Source organism: Patiria miniata, unplaced genomic scaffold (genome assembly GCF_015706575.1).
Source record: "Patiria miniata isolate m_02_andy unplaced genomic scaffold, ASM1570657v1 HiC_scaffold_30, whole genome shotgun sequence".
In the NCBI taxonomy this organism is placed as follows: Eukaryota; Metazoa; Echinodermata; class Asteroidea; order Valvatida; family Asterinidae; genus Patiria; species Patiria miniata.
The window spans coordinates 7,620,995-7,637,686 of NW_024037070.1; the positions used below are offsets into that span (position 1 = coordinate 7,620,995).

At 42.4% G+C, this 16,692-nt stretch overlaps 2 protein-coding genes across 5 annotated transcripts; one reads left to right on the forward strand and one right to left on the reverse strand.

Annotated features, from left to right (window-relative positions):
- The first annotated feature begins 2,623 nt into the window (after positions 1–2,623).
- LOC119739436 lies at positions 2,624–9,971 on the forward strand. 3 transcript variants are annotated; one of them, XM_038214385.1, is made up of 6 exons: positions 2,624–2,731; positions 4,360–4,463; positions 5,060–5,231; positions 5,617–5,743; positions 6,668–6,787; positions 8,020–9,971. In XM_038214385.1, exons 2-6 carry the CDS (start codon positions 4,392–4,394, stop codon positions 8,348–8,350), a joined length of 822 nt encoding a protein of 273 aa, XP_038070313.1. In that variant the 5' UTR covers positions 2,624–2,731; positions 4,360–4,391; the 3' UTR covers positions 8,351–9,971. The 3 variants fall into 3 exon arrangements, with proteins under 3 accessions (XP_038070313.1, XP_038070314.1, XP_038070315.1); XM_038214386.1 differs by having other exon boundaries at positions 2,651–2,735; XM_038214387.1 differs by having other exon boundaries at positions 2,658–2,731; positions 4,324–4,463.
- A 1,574-nt stretch (positions 9,972–11,545) lies between these two features.
- On the reverse strand, positions 11,546–16,115 carry LOC119739312 (cytochrome P450 4F22-like). Of its 2 annotated transcripts, XM_038214194.1 has the most exons (4): positions 14,492–16,114; positions 13,960–14,178; positions 13,375–13,634; positions 11,546–12,928 (listed from the first exon to the last, which is right to left on the reverse strand). In XM_038214194.1, the coding sequence occupies exons 1-4, from the start codon at positions 15,071–15,073 to the stop codon at positions 12,466–12,468; spliced, it is 1,524 nt and encodes a 507-aa protein (XP_038070122.1). In that variant the 5' UTR covers positions 15,074–16,114; the 3' UTR covers positions 11,546–12,465. The 2 variants fall into 2 exon arrangements, with proteins under 2 accessions (XP_038070122.1, XP_038070123.1); XM_038214195.1 differs by lacking the exon at positions 13,960–14,178 and having other exon boundaries at positions 14,492–16,115.
- Positions 16,116–16,692: the final 577 nt, after the last annotated feature.

A 16,692-nucleotide genomic window follows, 5' to 3' on the forward strand; every position in this document is an offset into this window, starting at 1 on the left:
TAGGATGACCCCGTAATGCTAACGAACGGGCTAAATTCAGCCACGGGATGAGCCTTCCTATATAGGTTTGCATTTTAGGGGTTAATCTTAAAGTTGTCTCCCCGTATTCTTTAGCATATTAATTTTTTTTTTTTTTTGCCTCACGTTCAATTTGAATGTTTTCTGTCAACGGATTGTTTTCTTATATGTTCCACCTTGTGAAAATATCCATTTAATTGGGGTCGCTTTTGCGCCCACAATGCAAAAAATTTAGGGCAAATTATTGTGTGGCTGCAAGTAATTGTAAATTATTTTGTACAGTATAGTCCCAGTGGCGTAAATCCGTGTCGACAACACAACAGTGCAGGGGATGAGGCATGCAAAATCCTGAAACCACACTGGAAGTTGCAAAATAATTCAGGGGGGGGGGGAGAGGCTTGACACAATTTGACACTAGGTGGCGTTGTTCATAATACAATCTTGTATGTATGTACTTTATTGATAATGTACATAAGGCCCAGTAAAAAAAAAAGTTCCGCTTCCAATATTATGTGCCACTTATAATGTATCAAAAATGCATATTTGCGGCCATAAACGTTTCATTTGCTCCACGAAAGCTATCACCACAACGATATTTTTGTTCTGCACAAAATTCTGGGGGATAATACAATGCCCCTCGTCAAAAAAAAGGGGGGAGGGGATATATCCCCCAACCTCTCGGTCTTTGCGCCCTTAATTGAATAGGCCTAATTATTCCAAAACTAAACGTTGGCGGACGAGCTTTCCTCGATGTCAGCGCAGTCGGCAACATATTTTTTATCTGGGTAAAAGTCAAAAATAGCACGGGGAGAGAAATGTTAACAAGCATCAAAGACGACATGCGATGAATACATCAGTCAGTCATAACCTCGAGGTACCGTTGCCTAACTTTGCGAGAGTTGTAGGTCAGCCGTTATTGTCTTTGGTGGCAATTAGTCATTCTATGCAACCGGTTCCTGCCAGATGCGTGTCCGTAAACAGTTGAACTTGCCTGGCAACAAGCAAGCACCATTGCCGATTCGCATAATATCGAGAAGTGCTTGGGTTGATGAGTGTACAAGAAAGCAGGTCACCAGACTACGAATGGGCCATCTACGGTTGGGTTGAAAAGAGGCTGAATTAGTTGCAGGCTTCGGCCACCCGAAAAGGCCCTATTGGTACTAACGTAATAGCTTATCAATATAGGCCCTATACAGAGTATTTCTGCGAAAGAGCAGAAACAGTGAAAAACTATTTTGATCACGAAACACGATTTCGTCCATAGCACAACTATGAGTCAATTGACTAGTCGTTGGCAATCACCTACATCTCTCGATTTCTTCTGAAATGAGAGAAGGACCGTGGGGATAATTTCACGAGGTGTTTAGTGCCTGTAGGCCCTACAATCTTTAATCCAATGTTCGTACTATCCAAAGCATATAGTGTTTCACTGGTTGACACCATTATATAGGTACCTATCTACAGGCCGTATCTTTTTTGCTCGCTCGCTGTACCAATAATTGAAGACAACAACCCACCAGCAAATCAGTCGATACTACTCTAAGATCATTAAACATGCCGGTATATGTACCAAAGTCGATACTATGTATCAGAGTCGATACTGTGATATAACGTACACTCTAAGAACATTAAACATGCAGGTATATAGAAATTTGCGAATTAAGCCACCGTGCCGTGATTATGCTGCTGCCTACTCGTTTTGCTTGCCCGCGTGGACTGCACCCCCAAGGACTGCACAGTCGGAGGTGTGAAGACACCTTCCCATTGAAAAAAAAAATACCGGAGGCAACTTACCCCGCTCCCCCCCCCCCCCCTCCCCCGCCCCCCGAAAATATTTACTCGGTGAAGAACACGGCACATTATTCATTTTCTAGACCTGAAGCCGTTTAATGTGACAGTCTGTGTCAAGTGGAGTTGGGCCTTTCTTTTTATGGCAAAGTAGGCCACTTAGACGAAGTCATGTGATTTAACATATAATCTTGAAGCGCTGTGACCTGCAGTGCAGAGCGATGGGCAACTTTTACGCATACGTTGTAAGCAGTAATCTTTCGGCATGCCCGGTCGGTGGAAAGCACCCAACAATCAACCGTTCCTTAAGTTCAGCTCAGCACAGTTACTCATTTATAACCAGCCCGTTCTATAATTAGCCACTTCCATGGGTAAAACCAGAAAACATTCCGAGAGCTTGTGAAGCTGTATATTTTCAATTACTGTTTGTGGGCGTGGCCATGAAACTGCTCGGTTAAATTTCGGGTGGAAGTGTGCATTTTGTATTGCAACACTTGTAACCTGTGGCCTGTAATAACATGAGCAATAGTTTTCTACTTAGGCCCACTTCAAATATCTGCCGTAAAATAAGAGGCGCTGCCGCAGTGGATATTTAAGAGGGGGGTGGGCAGAAATAAGATGTGGCTGACTGAATGACTAAAATAAATCATTGTATCTAATGGCATTAAACTTCCAAATGTTAGGATGATTTCGCATATTTTTAGTACAAGGCCACTGCAATAAAAAACAATGAACTTTGTCTTTTTGGGTTTTTTTACTCGAAATGAACACGATGAAAGATCGAGGCACGACCTAGTTTCTGTTTTGGTTGGCGATATTAGTAGAACTGCCGTCAACGGAGGGCGCTGTTCCCGTTGCGACGAGCGGCCATTTATTTGGCTGGTTGTCATCGTGGGGTTTTGTTACGCAGCTCGTAATCGTATTCGTAAGTAGGTCCATCCGAAACCTTTTCCCCTGTTTTTTTTTCCACGCATTACTAGATAAATTTAATAAGTATACAACAGTTTCAGACTATTGGGTGATTGTGTCGTTAATTACGTGCCCGGTTCCAAGTAGAGATCCACTTTGGACAAATTGGAACACGTCCATCATTAGACCCGTGAACGTGGCGTTGTATACAACGCCACGTTCTTGTTTCATTTCGAACCTGGCGAAATCGATCCGACATACATAATTCCGTATGGGTGTTGAGTACTCACCTAGAAATCTAAATTTGCCCGTCCGATTGTTTCGGCTGTGTAATTTCGACGAAATTTGCCCATCAGTAAAGACCCGTACGAACGTGCAGAAATTAGATTTTAACCTGACCCTGACAAACAACCCCGGACGCGTCTGAGTCGCTTGGACAGATTGACGGCTGTTTCATGTCGCAACCCCGAAAGGAAAAAACCCGCAGACGATTCGCCGCTCAGCTCATCTCGTGTGCACACACATGCGGGCGCACGTGCGACCGCGTGCGGTGCGGTGAGAGAGGAAAGGACTTGAAACGATGTCTGTTTTAGCTGCGACAGTAAACAGCCGTCGAATCATACGAAAATAAAACGCAATGCGCATGCGTCAGTTGGGAGAAAATGGCAGCTAGCAGTAGCGGACCGGGGCCAGAATTTTCCTCAATTTTCGTCAAATGCAAGTTTTGACGTACAAATAGAATTCAAGACAGCTTCATATGTGAGTACTTATTACATGGGCAAAATAACGTCCAGTGTGTGTAACGGAGGGAGTCAGAGGGACACGTTCGCCAGGTTCGAAATGACATTAGAACGTGGCGTAGTTTACAAGCCACGTTCACGGGTCTAGTCCATCATCTACTCCTAGAACTATGAGGCTCCACGTAGTGGGCTCCACTACGTGGAGCCTCATAGTTCTAGGAGTATCCATCATCATGTCCATGTCCATGACATCCTCTTAATTTTTACATTTTTTGTGCCTATTTATTACCGGCCATCGATCCCGAGCTAGCTTCTGGATTCTTCTTAAGTGAAATCACAAGTTGAGGTGAACACTGACGTGTTTATAAAAACTGGCTGGTAACTGACGTACTACTACTAGTATTGACTGTGTAATTCATTCCTTTTTTTGTAATTTTGAACAGTTTCTTGGGGTCCTTGTGTTTGCCTTGTGCACATTTTTAGAGAATTTTGTCAGCCATGTAAAAGTTCATAGACAAGGGCTAACAATGCTCAAAACGGAAAGATTTCCATATACGAAGTTCACTCAACACCCTGTGTACAAACCCTATGAGATTGGACTGAAAAATTCTAAGTGTTTTCTAAGAAAATGCTTGTATTTTCTCACTGCTCAAATTGACTTTCATGACATGAAATTGCTATCTGGGGGCTTGTTAGTCAATACAGAGGAAAATTAGTGAACTTCGCATATGGTAATCTTGCCCTCAAAACTGCTGTACATTTGCCCCTAAACTTCTTGATATACTCAAGCTCATAATGCAGATCAAAGAGTGAGCCGAATCGGTCCCAATTTTAATAATTAAATGCATTGATCTTGTACTTTTTGTAGTTCTAACCTGTTGTCGGTTGTACATACTCTGTATAGAATACTGAGGGAATTTCAAGACAGAAGACATCATGCCGCTAAAGAAAGGCAAGAAGAAGAAAGGTGGGGCAAAGAAGAAAGTGAACAAGGCAGAAAAGGCAAAGGTAACTGATTGAATGAAAATTTGGATATTTTAATAGCCGGATGCAGCTTTCTTTTAGTAAACGGTATAAAGCTGCAAAATTGTCGTCTTGACTTCGTATCCACAAGATGGGAATCAGACCACAATTTCGGACTTTACTTCCCTTTAAAATCCTGCAAAGATAAGAATTAGAAAAAGAAAATGTAATATTGTGCAAATAAATATAGTAGTCACCCTGAAAATGTCGGATGAGCGCGACAGGGGTATCGAACTCGTGATGTCTCACTTATATAGGACGCGCCATCTATTCTGCAACACGTGCTGCACGAACGATGGTGGTGATTGAATACATTTTAACCTGTGTACTCGTCTACATGTCAAAGAAGGTGCAGTAAGATTTCTCCAGCTTAATGTTTACTAAAAGAAAGCAGGATCTAGCATAATATCCTCGATAAAATAACAAACCTTGTGCGTAACCTTATAAAAGCATAAAATGCTTTTAGTATTCTTCTGACAGGAATTCAAAGTTTGTGTAGTCAGTCCATCACGTCTTAAAGTTTTACCTTCAACCTCCAACATTGGCTGGAATGACCCTCAGAATTTGTCCCTTATTTATAGGAGAAACTAGAAAAGGCATGTGATCTCATGACCTCACAGACTGACCTATACCGGAACTTTCTGGACCGGATGGACCGGTGGATCGTTGCCAACAAGCATAAGGCTGTGGAACTCTTCAAGAGATTTGACAGAAACGGGGATGGCGTGCTGACCTACGAGGAATTCAAGTCGGGTAATGTAGGGCTGGGTTGCTGGGCATTTTCACTAGTCCGCACGTTTTTCTTTTACAGAGTGTCTCAAAAACAACAATGTGCATACATGTAAAACGTGTATATCCTGAAGCAATCTTGTCAGTGTTTTTAATAAACAGATCTAATAATTTAACCTTAAACAGTTAATAAAATTAGACACAAATTGATACAGGTTTGCTTTCTAAATTTAAAGATTTATTTCTTCCTGTCCTTTCATCTTTGCCGTAGCCCAATAATGTTTGACTCGCCAGCTGGGCTACTTAGGGAATAGTTTGACTAGCCCGCCGCTGTTTTGACTAGCAGAAGTCGAACCCCGCGTAAGGATTGCTGCAGTCTTATTCTCCTTTCTTTGTTTGCTTGATTCAGGAATGCTGGACCTCGATGCACCTTGCAATGCCCTGGAGCTGCATATACTAGCCAAGAGATTGGACAGAGACAAGAACGAGACCATCGACTACGTGGAATTCTCTAAAGGGCTCAGCTTTGCCACTGAGTGAGTCCGCAGCACTCAATTTTGTTGAAGATTAAAGGATTCCCATAAATTGGGTTGTTTTTAACATTACTGACATTTTGAAAGGATTTTACACATTATCAGTGAGTGTATAGCAAATGTAGCAATCTTATACCTTGTCCGTATTTCCAGATTAAAATTCATACGCACACTTTTTCAATGGTTTGATGTTAGTGCGTATTACAGTTTTGTGAAACATTAAAAAATGCTTAGTGAATGAAACGTTTGCGGAAACACTTATGGGAATAAATTTCACAAACGAAAGAGAATGGTTCAGAAAAGAAGCAGAGATTTATACCTCTGGTTCTTTTCAGAACCACTCTCTTTAAACTCTGAGTTTATACCTCTGGTTCTTTTCTGAACCACTCTCTTTAAACTCTGAGTTTATACCTCTGGTTCTTTTCAGAACCACTCTCTTTAAACTCTGAGTTTATACCTCTGGTTCTTTTCAGAACCACTCTCTTTAACCTCTGAGTTTATACTTCTGGTTCTTTTCAGAACCACTCTCTTTAAACTCTGAGTTTATACCTCTGGTTCTTTTCAGAACCACTCTTTAGTTTGAGAAATGTATTCCCACATGGTGTTTCCGCAAAGCCTCAAATCTTACTGAAAATGCTTAGGTTTCTCAGCCAACAGACGTTGGCCCAGGCTTAGGTCATAGGTAACATAGGGTCAATGGTTGTCATTTTAAGAATTCTAGTTTGAAAAAATAGTTATAAACTACACTGTTTCTCAGATTTTCATCCCAAAGGGTGAAACATATTCGGACGTCATGGTCCGAAGATATTTTGTTACTAATGTGCTAATTTTCAAGTCGGCTCCAAATTGAGTATTTGTCGGACCAGTTTTCTGTTTGATTTTGCTCTGTGTTAACCGACTTGTGTGTGGCAAAACTTGTATTTGCAGTGACGAGGAGACTAAAGAAACTGAGGAGCGCCCTCTGTTGACAATAACCAAGGAGGTGCTGGAAGAGTGCCCGTGCTGTAAGCTTGGCTTATGGAAACCCACTGTGGAGAAATACCCTAAGTTAGTGCAAAGAAATCATCTTGACTTTTAGTCTTGGTTTCGTATTCCAATTCTGCAGTGCACATGTGCATATAATAAGAATGAACATTTTCACACCGGGGTAATACTATTAGTGGAGTGCTGTGGCCAGGGCACTGGATTCGTGGTCTGTGGGTAAAGCTGCAGGTTGTGGGTTCGAGTCCAGCCGGGGTCATGGTGCGTGTGCCCTTGAGCAAGGCACTTTGTCACTCATTGCTTCTCTCCACCCAGGAGTAAGTGGGTACCTGTGAGGGCAGAGATGGTTATTGTGATGGAATAAGCTTGCTTGCGCCTAACAGGCAGCATCCAGCTTTATACTCCCCAGGGAGCTGAGATGGTATTTGGAATGTTTAATTGGCCCAATGATCAGGGGTAATAATAATACTGTAAGCGCTGTGATTTAGTTTACTAATAAGAGCGTTCTTAAATGCCAACAAGTCTATGTTGGACTAGTGGTTATTTTATCTGCAAGAAAATTGATATCTTTTTTGCTTTTAAGTTTGAAGCATAAAAAAAGAAAACAGTGCATTCCTGGAAATTTGTACCAAGGAACTGACATTTCTTCATTGTCGTTAGTTGGCACTTAATGATCTTGCATACATGTTTATATGTTGAGTGCGATCGGTGGATCTGCGCAAAGGGCAGATCGCGCAGAAATGCACCTGGATGATTGGTCGATCCCATAAAGATCTCAGACTTCACTTCCCTTTTCAAAGCAATCCTCTATATCCGTATTAAAAAAAGAAAAGGTGATTGACAAATGGCGGTGCGATCGACCGATGGCGGCATGAGCTACCGATAGCGCAGTGCGATCGACCCATTGTGCACATTCACCGATCGGGCCCAACATAAAATGTGCACATGCACTTTGTGTAACTTCCTAATACAAAGCCTTTAAAGCCAGTTCACGCTTGATGCAAATGCTGAGTGTACATGATTTGCCATCATAAAACACTTGCATTGAAATATCCTGTCATTGAAATGTGTTAAACTTTCAATGCAAAACTCGCAGTGTGTAGACTCTTGTGGCATTATAAAATTGCAGTATGCATTCGTGCCAAGATTCCTCAATGGGCCATAGAACAAAATGAAAGCTGTTGACTTTTATTTAAATTTCCTCTACGTTAATTTACATTTATTGTATTGGCTTTGTAATTGTATGAAATAATATTGAAACTTGATTTGAAGTTGGCCTTCCTTTGTTTGACTTCCAGGTATGTGTACATCTATCTCAAGTTTGCCACCTTCGACACCCTGCGGTCCTACCCAGGCCACTTCAGCGTGATTGTTCACTCCCACCTGACCATCTACGGCCTGATGGAGATCATCAAGGAGCGCACTGACTTGGGCACCACCAAGCTCAGAGTCTTCTCAGACAAATCCCGGGATGCTTCCTGCCTGCTCCTACCTGACAAGACCTTGGAGCAGTGTGGCATCCAAGGCGGAACCCGCACCAAACCGGAGGAAACGGTGCTGTACTATGATTACTCCACTGAGTTCCATGACTGTCCCTTGCTTATGTCAGATTACTATTTCATGTCATAGCTCATTGCTCAGTGCCTTCTCAGTCCAAGAAAGTCTACTTCACTTGCTCTTGCCAGAAAAGCCCCAGACAAGTGTTGCATCCAAGATGGGACACACACCAAGCCAGAGGAGACAGTGCTGTACTCTACCGACTTCCACGACTGCCCCCGTCTCATTCCGATTACTACATCATGTCAAAGCTCATCGCTTCATGTCTCCTGAGACTGGTCCCAGAATGCATCCAGCCTGCTCCTGCCGCATAAGACCCTGGAACAGTGTGGCCTCCAGGGTAGCACATGCACCACATTAGAGGAAACAGTACTGTACTGTTATTACTCGACAGAGTTTCATGACTGTCGCTGCTCATGTCTGATCACAACTTTGTGTCATAGATCATTGCTTAGTGCCATCTCAAGTTCGGGGATGCTGTCTGCCTGCTCCTGCTAGGCAGTTCCTTGGAATAGTCCTGCATCAAGATTGAAATGCACCAAACTGGAGGAGACAGTGCTGTACTGTGATTACTCCGAGTTCTACGACTGTCCTCTGCTCATGTCGGATAATTCATGTACTGCTCATTGCCAGCAATGCATCACTGAAATGCACTTTCATCTTTGTGTCAGCAGGAGTTGCCTCATGCACTGCCTATATGGACTCCATGCAAGAACTATAGACTGCAAAGTGTAGCCCGAATGCTTACATGTATATACTTTGTGTATATGTACTTCGGTGGTTCATATGCACTATTTCATGATGCCTGCAACAGGGCCCTATCTGTTCAACACGTTTGATAGCTTCCCTCTCCTGGCTTGATTGCTGACAAAGACAGAAGGTTTAACTTTGATAGACTTGCAATTTAATTCTTTAGCATACTGCGGCAGAACATAAAATACTCCGGCAGAACATAAAATAGAAGGTTTGGGTATTTTACATGATAGTGGTTTTACTCCAAATACTCCGGGGGGAGGGGGGGGGGTCTTTATATTCATCCTCGGCTGCTAGAATAAGGCCTTTGCCTCCTAGGTTTTAAAAGTGTTGCAGCGTTTTAGACGAGTCCTTTTTTCCAAGTACCGGGTACTGCCGAGTACTAAGGTTGCTGAGTACGAGTAGAGTTCTTCCGAGTAGAAGTACAGGTCTCCGAGTACAAGTAGTTGTACATACGAGTACGAGTACTCTAAAAAAGTACTTGAGTAGTACTCGAGTACGAATACCGAGTACAAGATTACAGTCCTCTGGTAATATTTTGACTTAAACTGTGACCAAGTCATTAACCCATTTTTTTGGGTGGATACTCACTGAAAATGATTGAAAAGTACCCAAATATTAAGTTGAATTGAATATCGCCATGGGTTAAATAGTTAAAAAGAACACTATGCCGTGTAAATCCCGTACTAAATACGGCTATTGCAAGGGATACCTCTGAATCTATTTTAAGAGTAGATAGCCCGGATTGGACTACATGTGTGTGAGTAGCCACCATTGAAGAGCATGGAGTCAGAGAGTTTTATATTTTTTAATCAAGTATGCAATGTTGTATATGATATTTTAATGTTTTTGTACTGGAACTTCTTGGGTTTTTTTTTACATGTGTACATAGCCTGAAACTGTGAATAAAGGGAAGATGTTAATTTTTCGAATTAAGTAATTCATTTAATGTTCATCTTTTTTTATCACTTTTAAAAAAAAATTAAATTGCGTGAGAATTGCCCATCCCATGGGACCTCGAGGTCACGTATACACTAAACGACTGAATGAGAGTCGTGTCCCAATTGGTTAATCAGAGATTGTACTGGAGGCGGGCAATGGACCGATCTAGTAAGCACCGCCCCACGGTGTTTTGACCAATCACAGCCGTGATTTATGTCCGACGTACGTGCACTAAAGTCCGACATGCGTGCACGCGCGTATGATGCGCGCGGCAGGAAAATGCAGTGTGGCATTGGAGAGGAGCACGTGTTAATATGAAACGGCGATTTTGGAATCTGTATGTAGTCCCCTCGCTGTTGCAGAATATGGAGGCCTGGTGTGCAAACTGGTATAAAGTCATGAAACTTGGCCCAGATGGTATGCATGACGAACAACACCAGGTTCACTTCGTCCCGACTCATTAATTAGGCTAACTAACCAAGTTGTGGCCCAACCCATCAAAATGAGAATACAAGGCATCAGAACCATTTATTTATTAACTATAAGAACTCATATAAAATGAGAAAACAAGGCATCAGAACTATTTATTTATTAATTAGAACTCATATAAAATGAGAATACAAGGCATCAGAACTATATTTCAGACTTTTTTTTAACAAAATGTATTTTTTTTTTTAAATTTGACAGGTTAATTGTTACGCAGCTTACTTAAGATTGCGAGCAATTTCGTTGACACACACACACACAAAACCCCAAGCACAACCAAACGATCCTATATTACCTTTATTACCTTTCAGCCACTAATTAATTTAATATGGGATATATATATGCAAACAATGGCAGCCATTTCGACCCCAAGTTTCGACCCGAAATAAGTCTATCCTATACTACGTTTAAGCCACTCATTAGAGGGAATATACATCATTTGCTTTTGCTGTAATTTTCAGAAATGGATGGAATTTGGGGGTTGGAAATTTATAGCAAATACAGTTACAAGTTGAGGTTTTGGGTTCGAAAATGCTATAAAACCAAGAAAAACAATAATTTTCCTGTAGTCTGGTTCCCTGACTCCATATAAGAAGAAACAGCAGTTTACATACACTGGGGAATTGTAAGGTCGGGGAACCAGTCTAGCTGGCTCGTACCCGTTCATAGGTTTGTAATCGATTGCAAACAAGTGCGATTGTCAATTGGGGCCACTATTTGAAAAAAAGCCAGTTTTTTCCAACGCTGATCGGCCGATCAGCGTTGGAAATTGATACAAAAATACCACTTTTCTTGAAAATGACAGTTTACCAGGTGCCATGATTTTACAGGATGCTTTACACTGTCATTCACTAACAGTCCAGCAAGGTATTTCAAAATGATTTGGTAGTTTTATTTTTTGATGTTTGCAAATGTTGTATTTTCCCTTTAAAATAATAGGATAAACTTGCAATTTTTTTGTATCTTTCAAGACCAGTACAATCCGGACCTAAACGTAAAATATGCAAAAACACAGCAAACAAAGAAGAACAGATTGAACGTATTAAGAATGGTAAACAATGTTGCGGCCATCACGATCTTTTCCTGTTCAAATCAACGAAACCAAAACGAGGCTGGAAGGAAAGATAATCTGGATACTTTTTGCACAAAAACATCACTCAGTACTATTATTGGATACAGGGAACATGACTGAAATGATGGTAGCACGATAAAGGTACATGTATATTTAATAAGCGAACGTAAAGCAAAAAGACACATAAAGCCAGCACTACACTCAAACTTGCATCAATGATCTTCAATCACTCACTTAAGGAAAGAGAGAAAGCCTTGAGAGGCAATAATAGACCCTAAATCCACATGCGCCTGGTGTTAAAAAAGAAGACTTCGGTTTGTAGACTATTTGTATAGTAATTGTTTTTTAAACTGAAGAAAAACCTACCTTAGAATAACTTGCTCATGCACCGGCGAATTGCAGCTTTCAAGATCTTAGACTACAATGCCGCATTAAAAAATGCAGTATTTTCCAAAATACATGTGTAAACATTATTCTAACGAACTGACACTTTTGCGGATGCGTCTGTACCACAATAACAGGAGGGGGAACCTGAAAACATACCTAGCGTGACTATAATAAACTGTTGACGGGTTGCAATGGAGTTCTAAACTATAGACTTTCAAGTTATTTGTTTTGTTTATACACCGCAAACAAACGCTAAACAACCTATTTCAGTGAAGCCTTTATAAAGGCTTAAAGCACAGATCATAAGTAAATGTCTGGTAAAATCATACACCATTTTTGAAAATCCATTACTTAGCGCATGTCGCATGATGAAACACTCAGGTTTAGCACGAACTAAACCCTAAGTCTACTCGAAGATCGATTGTCTTCAATTATTACTTCAGTTAGATTTGTAAGAGTACATGTACACTACTATATATCTATGTAAAAATGCTTGATTGATTAGCAATCAATGTGTTTGAGTTATTGACATGGTTGGGCAATGCCTTTAAGATTTCCCATTGATTTGCTGCAGACGGATATACAGCGGGATGACGGGTTTAGAGACAACGGTCATGTTGGCAACCGGTGCTGGGTCTCCCGGCACCAGGCTGAGACGGAACCGCCTCAGGATCCTAGCCACGAATACTTTGATCTTGTTCAGTGCGAACTGCTGCCCGATGCAGTTCCTGCTCCCGGCAGAGAACGAAAGGAAGGCAAAGGGATCCATCTTGGCGAGGTTCTCCGGCAGGAACCGAGATGGCTTGAACTCCATATGGTCTTCTCCCCAGACGCTCGGGTTGTGATGAAGCTGGTGAATAGATATACCTAGCATGGTTCCAACGGGGAGTGTAACGCCGTCTATAGTGTACGGAGCAGTCAGGACGCGACTTACCAATGGACCAGCTGTCATCATTCGCATGGACTCCTTCATGACCAGGGTCGTGTACGCCATGCGATTTAGGTCCTTGCTGTAGTGAAACAAACCACATAATATGCATCACATGTCATATCTTGAGACAGGGGTACAATTTATTACAAATATCTTCATACAGTACACTTCGATCACTGCGAGCTATAGTGGTAGATGTCGAATCCAGAGCGTTGATAATACTGCAGAATATGGGTTCGGGCTCGGCATGTGCGTCTATCGGTTCAGGTGCCATTGTTGCTTCCCTCCTTACATTGCCAAAATGATTAACCGTGTCACATGAGGGCAGAGATGATTATTGCTTTTGAATAGCCATTTGCGCTAAAATGCTAGCATGTGGACCTCAGGGAGCTGAGATGTATTTAGGAATGCTTCAAGTTCAATGGGTTTGTAGGCAGGTATCGTTGATGATGAAGCGCATTGTGCAGCTTTACAGATAAACCTCATTCCGTGGGAGTTACCGGAAGAATGATAAAAATTGCTTACGTGATAATTCTGTCCGAGTCTCTATCACCCAGTATCTCGTCTACCTCTTCCCTTATTTTCGTTTGGTGCTCAGGGTACTTAGCCAGATTGTACAGCAGCCACGTCATGGAAGTTGCCGTGGTCTCGTGGCCAGCGAACATGAAAGTGTTGACTTCATCCGCCATTTCCTCCACGGTGAAGCCGTTGCCGTCTTCATCTTTGGCCATGAGAAGCGTGTCTAGGAAATCGCGGGGTGTGGTAAGGGGATCACCTGCTTCTATCTGTATAAAGAGTGGAGCAAGAACGATTGCCATTATTATGTTTCTACAAAATTAGACAACGAGAGCAAACGTTACAGACGTCAATTAACATGTGACAACATCGACAAGTACGACAACACCATCAGCGATTGACAGTTGCTCAAGGGAGATAAGGCACCTTTACTTATAGCAAGCAGCACTACAACTAACATGTTCGTCTATGTCAACATTATTTCAAACTCAAGGGCGCTAAATTCCCCTTTTTAAAATCCCACTGGCCCTCATAATTTAGGTAGAGATAAATGTTGTACTGTTATTACGTTGACCTTTAAATTTGCAGTTGTACCTTATCGGTTATTTCTTTCTTCCTGTCTTGGATCCCACGTTTGGCGATTTTGCGGAGGTACTCGAAGGCTTTCTTATACTTTGGGTAACCGGAACTAAGTCGGAAAATCCAAGGGACAGTAAGCAATTTGTTGTGGAACATGCGTTCCTGGATAAACCACGTCATGGTATCACATGCAGACAGAACATCAATCCCATCCTCTTTAGGGAGAGCCTGAACCTGCAATGACGTGAAAGCATGACAGAACTTTGCTATTTAGACACTGATTTTATTATGATTATTTTATTTACCAAAGAGACTACCTATATTTTTTTGGCTTTCTGTCGAACATCAGGTGTACTTTCGGAGTAACGGGCAACCTCTGTGCCTCATCTTTGTAGCCTTTCATCTTTAGAGCTTCAGCTGTGAAATAGGCGATTTTGGTTTTAAAAAAAGTGTTTTGTTTCTTCCTGTTTTTGAGTGCGTCAGGCAATTCCTGCTCTGTTTGTATTGACGGAAGGCTTGCTCAGTATTTAAAGTTACAAGGACTTACCTGACAATCCGACTTGTAAGAGAAGGCAGTTCTTAGGATGACATCAAAGGTACAAAGGACAAGCTCATGATTGACGTCTATGGGTTTGCCCTGGGCAGCGAGTTGGTCCATCTTCCCAATAAGCACCTCAACGCAGTCGTTAAACACGGGAGTGTAGGTACGCAGGACGTCCAAGTGGAACGAGTGGGTCAGGAGACGGCGGTTCCTCTTCCATTTAGCACTTTTGGATCTCACAAGCCCATCACCAACCCAGTCAGCAAAGAGGTCGTAGAAGGCGGATTTCGTGTTGGCTACAGCTCCTGTCAGTAGCGGCTTGATGGTGTCCGGATGGACTAGCACTGGCAGAGGAAGCACTCCCTGCCACAAGGTGAAGACACGAGGGAACGCCTTCACGGTGTCCAGCAGCCACTTATAGCCGGGGTCAAAAGGACCCTGCTTTTGGTGCCCGAAAAGCCAGTGCGCTCCTGGTGGACAAGGCAGCTTCCTTATGGCACCCCGCTCACTCAAGATCTTATTTAGTGATGCCAGAAGCTTCCATAAGAAAGCAGTGACAAATAAAATGCCAAATACTTGCCAAATCATCTCGGCGCTTTTTCCTCAGAAAATATGTCAGAGCAGTGTTATGTTTACTCGTTGTCCAAGCGGTGGTGATACTGCACAATTTGAAAATTTTCTGGTCTTTTTATACACACACACACAGTCTGGGTCTGACGTCAGTGCTTATCAGGAGGCAGTAGTCCTACCCAAAGTACAATATCATTTCCCCCCGCAAATCAGTACAAGCACAATGGACTGCCAAGCTAGCGACCTAGCTACCTTGACCTCTGGGTTATGTCTATATAATTCTATCTGTCACTCAAATCGAAGGTTTTGTTCTTCTTCATTCTCCCCCTGTATCAGCAAAGGTGCTTGTTGCATTAGGTGCTATTGGAAGTTGATCATTGATCCCGCTGAGTCATAACACCGCTTGATGTTTAAAGATTTTCTGGGGTTAAGAACCTTCCGAGGGTGTAAGACCTTCCGAGAGTGAGACCTGAACGGATATAAACCCCCTACGGTTGAGATCTTCCAAGGTTAGGAGACCTTCTGAAGCATTCTATGGTGAAACGCGCGATACCTCAAAGGGGCAGGGACCTTTTTGGGATATCTGAAGATAGGTGACAGACCTTTTCGGTTACAGACCTTTTAGTGTCATCATAAGACCTTTTGATACCTTTAAGGGTTACGACACATTTTTAATGCTATACGACTCATGAGGTTGAAATACCTTTTTCGAGACTTTTAAGATCTATGGGGTTTTAACTCCTACACAGTATGCAATATCCGTCTGTGTTTGTAAGACACCCTGGTCAATGCAAATTGCACAGAAGTTTTAAGACAATTTTTTGATATCTTTTATGGGATATGGAACCCATATAGACATCGCCAGGTAGTAGTTTATGACCTCCATTAGGCACAGGGGCGGCGGAACGCTTTTCAAACGGGGGGGGGGGGGAGACACCAAAAAGGGGCACTTATCCAGAAAAGGGGGCACCTTCCGTTGATGTGAAAGTGAGAGCCCTTCGGCCTCCGCAATGGCGGATCCAGAACCCATTTTTTTTTTGGGGGGGGGGGTCGGACCAAAAAATCAGGGCCCCAAAAAAGTGGGTCCACAAATTCACGGCGTGGGGTTCGGGGCCCGCTTAAGGGCTCCGGGAACAAATAGTTTCCAGATGCTCTGTGGTGCTATCTTAGGCAATTTCTGACGACTTTAACCAATTTTTTTTCAGGAAAAGATTGTGGTGTACATAATGGCCGCCTTGTTTGTGACATCACTATATTTTTTTGGGGGGGGGGGGGAAACATGGCCACGTTAACACATTAAAGATAGTGGATTGCTCTTCTATTCAGAGTGTCTACCGACTTGCCTTAAAATTAGGCCCGGATTGAGTGTGTCGTAGGCCCTGGCACCAGTGTTCCGTAGGCCCTCTGCCCTATAGGCTCCGGCACCAAATCCATGTTGATGATATTAATGAATAGAAAGCACTGTACAAGTCAAGCCTGGCGAAACTAGTATAGGTCCTAGCTCTAAAGGCCTAATATTTCGTTCCCTCGAAATAATCATTTCGAGGGAACAAAATTTTTTCCACCCTGTCCCCTGACGGGCTTCGTATGATACTGAAAAGTCTTCTACAAAATAATTATGCATGTACCGGTTTAAG

Coding starts and splice junctions, on each gene's coding strand:
- LOC119739436 (XM_038214385.1), top strand. CDS start 4,392: ATGCCGCTAAAGAAAGGCAAGAAGAAGAAAGGTGGGGCAAAGAAGAAA. Junction 5,232..5,616: donor CTACGAGGAATTCAAGTCGG/GTAATGTAGGGC, acceptor TGCTTGATTCAG/GAATGCTGGACCTCGATGCA. Junction 6,788..8,019: donor ACTGTGGAGAAATACCCTAA/GTTAGTGCAAAG, acceptor TTTGACTTCCAG/GTATGTGTACATCTATCTCA.
- LOC119739312 (XM_038214194.1), bottom strand. CDS start 15,073: ATGATTTGGCAAGTATTTGGCATTTTATTTGTCACTGCTTTCTTATGG. Junction 14,179..14,491: donor CTTACAAGTCGGATTGTCAG/GTAAGTCCTTGT, acceptor ACGTCATTGCAG/GTTCAGGCTCTCCCTAAAGA. Junction 13,635..13,959: donor AGAAAGAAATAACCGATAAG/GTACAACTGCAA, acceptor CTCTTTATACAG/ATAGAAGCAGGTGATCCCCT.